The following is a 1050-nucleotide window of genomic DNA, read 5'->3' on the forward strand; positions in this document are numbered from 1 at the left end:
CACTGCCGCTCGCAGGTGGGAGGGCGCGTGCGTGCGTGTGTGTGTGTGTGTGTGCGTGTGGGGCTGCCGGGGCAGCAGCTCAGCTGCCGGGCCGGGGCGGGGCGTGCCAGGGCGCGTCGCCAGATGGGCAGACGCGGGCCGCGAGCCGCGGATGCGTGCATGCGCCGTCCCGGGGCCCGCCCCGCTCCCCATCGCCGTCGCCCTGCCCTCCTCACGGATGCGCGCCCCCTGGCGCCCGCCGCCCGCGTGTGTGTGCGCAGGTAAAGATCCTGACCGCGGAGCGGGATGTGTATGCTGCTGAGATTGACGGCAAGCTGATCATGAAGATCGGGCCCGGAGACTTCGTGCCCGAGGACGCCTCGGCCGCTGTGGGTGAGTGCATGCGGTGCAAGGCAGGAGAAGGGGTCGACGAAGGAAGGGGCATGGCACCGCAGCACCACGGCAGCGGAGCGGCAGCGGAGCGGCTGTGGCCAGCGCTGCCGGGCTGAGCCTCTCTCCCCTGCCCTGCGCCCCGACCGGCGTCCCCTGCCCGCCCGCCCCTCTGCCGCAGTCGACTGCGGCCACTGCTGGACGGTGTGGGAGAAGTGAGGCCGCCCACGGCCGCCTCTGCCGCCGCCGGTGCCGCCCCAGGCCCCCTTGGGCGTGCGCGCCCCCCAGCGCTGTACGCCGCTACGCTGCCAGAATATCATCCTACCCCATTCGATTCTTTTGCTGAATGCATGCTGCATACCTTCTTTGCGGAGCGTGAGCGTGCCGCCCAGAAACAACCAAACAGCGCACCAACCCCCCCGCCACACCCTCACCCATTTCAATGCATTCAGCTTGAAATGGCGCCCACCTCAAAGTTTTCCTTTTGACGGACGGGCCCACACACACATGCAACCCCCACCCCTGATTTCATGCACCCCCGGCCAACCCCGTTGGCTGTGCGCCCTCTGACACTTGTATTGTGCCTGCCCATTTCGTTGCTGTCCCTGCGTCCCCCCGTCCCCTTCCTGCGTCCCTTCACCCCTCCCCCACCAGCAGCTTTTCCCCCCCGATTATTTTTCA

General features: G+C 68.4%; 1 protein-coding gene across 1 annotated transcript; it reads left to right on the plus strand.

The window, feature by feature from the left end:
- Positions 1–260: 260 nt before the first annotated feature.
- On the plus strand, positions 261–588 carry CHLNCDRAFT_144627 (hypothetical protein; the record flags this gene model as incomplete). The annotated part of the gene is made up of 2 exons (XM_005842497.1): positions 261–372; positions 551–588. Coding segments are annotated over 2 exons (150 nt in total), but the record flags the coding sequence as incomplete, so codon positions are not given.
- Between the last annotated feature and the right edge of the window lie 462 nt (positions 589–1050).

This window comes from Chlorella variabilis, assembly GCF_000147415.1.
Source record: "Chlorella variabilis unplaced genomic scaffold CHLNCscaffold_721, whole genome shotgun sequence".
Taxonomy (NCBI): Eukaryota; Viridiplantae; Chlorophyta; class Trebouxiophyceae; order Chlorellales; family Chlorellaceae; genus Chlorella; species Chlorella variabilis.